Raw genomic sequence first — 2,517 nt, 5'->3', positions numbered from 1 at the left:
CTTCTTCTTCTTCTTCTTCTTCTTCTTCTTCTTCTTCTTCTTCTTCTAGGTAGAGGTAGAGGTTGTGGTAGCTGTTCTTTGAACAGACTGGTCACAGATGAGGTTGGAGTCGAAGATCAATTTTTCAGAATTCTTTATTGGACATGAATCATGGGAAGAAAAGCACAGTTTGCTGGGCTGCCGAATTTCTTTAACTCTCTGAGGAAAACGGAAGGCCTTTTAACCCTCCCGTCAGATAGAAGTGGGGTGGAACATACAGGGGTGTCAAGTTTATGTCCATACATGTATGTTAGACCTTAGGTCCGAACCTGGAGATCAGTTATTTATTATTCAGGCATGCCAGACATAAGTCCATATATGGAGATGGTCAGAACACAGGCATGCAGGACATAGGTCCCTTTTTAGATGAGAGTTGACTCCACTGGGTCAACCAGATACACCTGTTCAACCAGAGTGCGTTCGGTCACACAGAGTTTACAACAAAGTGGAAATATATACTAATTAGTTTGTGTTGAGACTGATCATGAGCTGCTATAATATTACATACAATGTTATTAATCCTAACATGTATATACAGGAGATAAAAAATATCAGGTAACTGTCCTCTGCTGCCTGTCCCCTGATGTCTCAGGTCTCGTTTGAAGCCTCGTCCCCAAGCCTGTCCAACAGGAAGCTGTACGGGAACCTGTTCAGCACGGTGCCGTCAGACCGAGCTCTGAACCAGGCCACGGTGAAGCTGCTGCAGCGCTTCAAGTGGACCAGAGTCGGTGTGATCACACAGGAGGGACCCCGACTTTCAGAGGTGACCCTGTGACTTTAACCACACCATGATGTTGGTTTAACCGATCTCACGTGTGATTTTGTGTCCTGGTCCAGATGAAAAAGGATCTGAGCCGACAGCTGCTGAAGGCCGACGTTCAGGTGGTTTCCTCAGAAAGTCTCTCTGAAGATGTCTGCAGCAGCTTGAGGAGGCTGAAGGTATCACAGCACATTTAGTTCAGGACCTGAAAGATGTCTTTGGTTCCATCCTCATCGCTGCTGCTTCTTTGTTTTGCAGGAAAGTGATGTTCGGATCATCATTGGTCAGTTTGAGGAGGATTCTGCCTCTGAGGTTTTCTGCTGTGTAAGTCTCTACATGGACTTATCCCGTTGTTATGGACCCTGAAGGCCACCGTAGTTCTCTAACACTTCCTCACCACTAGATGCCACTAATCTCACACTCTGCTCCTTCAAGTAGGTTTTAAATGCAGGGCTGAAGTCCAATAGTTCTTAAAATGTTGTCCTATGTCCTTCCCTAACCACTTGCCCTTGACCTTGATGGAATTGTGACCCGGTAATACTTAATGCACAAGACCCAGAATAAACTGGAACTAGAGACTGCAATACTGAAAATGATTGACAATGCATGGCATAAAAGACTTGTCTCCACTCAACAAGTGGGGTTCAATAAAAGGCCTTAATGCCGATCAAGATAAAGGAGGGATGGAGTAAATTATAAAATGAATACATAAGTCAGAACAATTAACATGAAAAGAAAACAAACAGCATGGGGCTAAACTGCACCATCAGGGAGGTCAGTGTAGAGTAATGCGTCAATAGAGGATTTTTGTCACAAATTGTGAATAAACCACTGCACACAAACTAAAATCAAATCAAATTTACCTACTCATAGCACGCTAAGGTGACTCAAACCATACAATAAGATACACATGCAAGATACCTACTCTACCACTTGGTCCCCCCTTCAGCACAGCACAATGCCCAATAAGAAAATAAACAGAAAATGGCTGATTCAGTTGATTTGTTAAAGGCACCCTAAATCTAATACATATGGGAAAACAGTGGTTGGCTCCTCTAGTGTCTTTGTTTAAAACTTTCTAGACTGGACACCGTCCCCTCCCCCAGTTGAAAACATGCCGGTGACCGGAATCTAGACTTTCTTCTTGGCTGATGTGCCTAAGCGATCACTCCAAGCTGCTCTTTCACATGTGTCTGAGTTCAGGAGGGGGGGACGGTGTCCAATCTAGAAAGTTTGATGTCATGAGGTCAAGGAAGGAAGTGAAGGATAATTCATAAGGACTCCAACGCAGACTGACCAATCCCATCATAGCATGATTCATAGCAGCGCTAACGCTAGCTTTAATGAGATTTCTTCAGGGAGTGCAGTTAGTGACAGTGTGGTGAAGCAGCCATGATTGTTTCTGTGTTTCAGGCCTACAGACTGAACATGTTTGGAGCTCGGTACCAGTGGCTGGTTGTTGATGGAGGAACATCTGGATGGATGCTGAAGGTTTCTGGATGTACGGACGACAGTCTGCTGACGGCTGCAGACGGATCCATCAGGCTGCAGATGAGACGGCTCGGCAACGCCAAGACACCGGGAATCTCCGGACGGGTCAGGAACCATACTCCCACTCACCATCTAACCACGACCACGCTCCCTCTTACACACCAGTCACCATCTAACCACGACCACACTCCCTCTTACACACCAGTCACCATCTAACCACGACCTCA

At 45.5% G+C, this 2,517-nt stretch overlaps 1 protein-coding gene across 1 annotated transcript in view; it reads left to right on the top strand.

Moving 5' to 3' along the window:
- Positions 1-2,517, top strand: part of LOC116377042 (gamma-aminobutyric acid type B receptor subunit 2-like) — an 8,843-nt gene that overhangs the window by 1,496 nt on the left and 4,830 nt on the right. Inside the window, 4 exon segments of the mRNA XM_031838576.1 lie at positions 632-802; positions 877-978; positions 1,058-1,123; positions 2,213-2,395. Of these exon segments, the coding sequence (XP_031694436.1) occupies positions 632-802; positions 877-978; positions 1,058-1,123; positions 2,213-2,395 (522 nt within the window).

Source organism: Anarrhichthys ocellatus, unplaced genomic scaffold, assembly GCF_004355925.1.
Source record: "Anarrhichthys ocellatus isolate YVR2014 unplaced genomic scaffold, GSC_Weel_1.0 scaffold833, whole genome shotgun sequence".
NCBI lineage: Eukaryota > Metazoa > Chordata > Actinopteri > Perciformes > Anarhichadidae > Anarrhichthys > Anarrhichthys ocellatus.
This window is presented reverse-complemented; position numbering and strand designations above follow the sequence as displayed.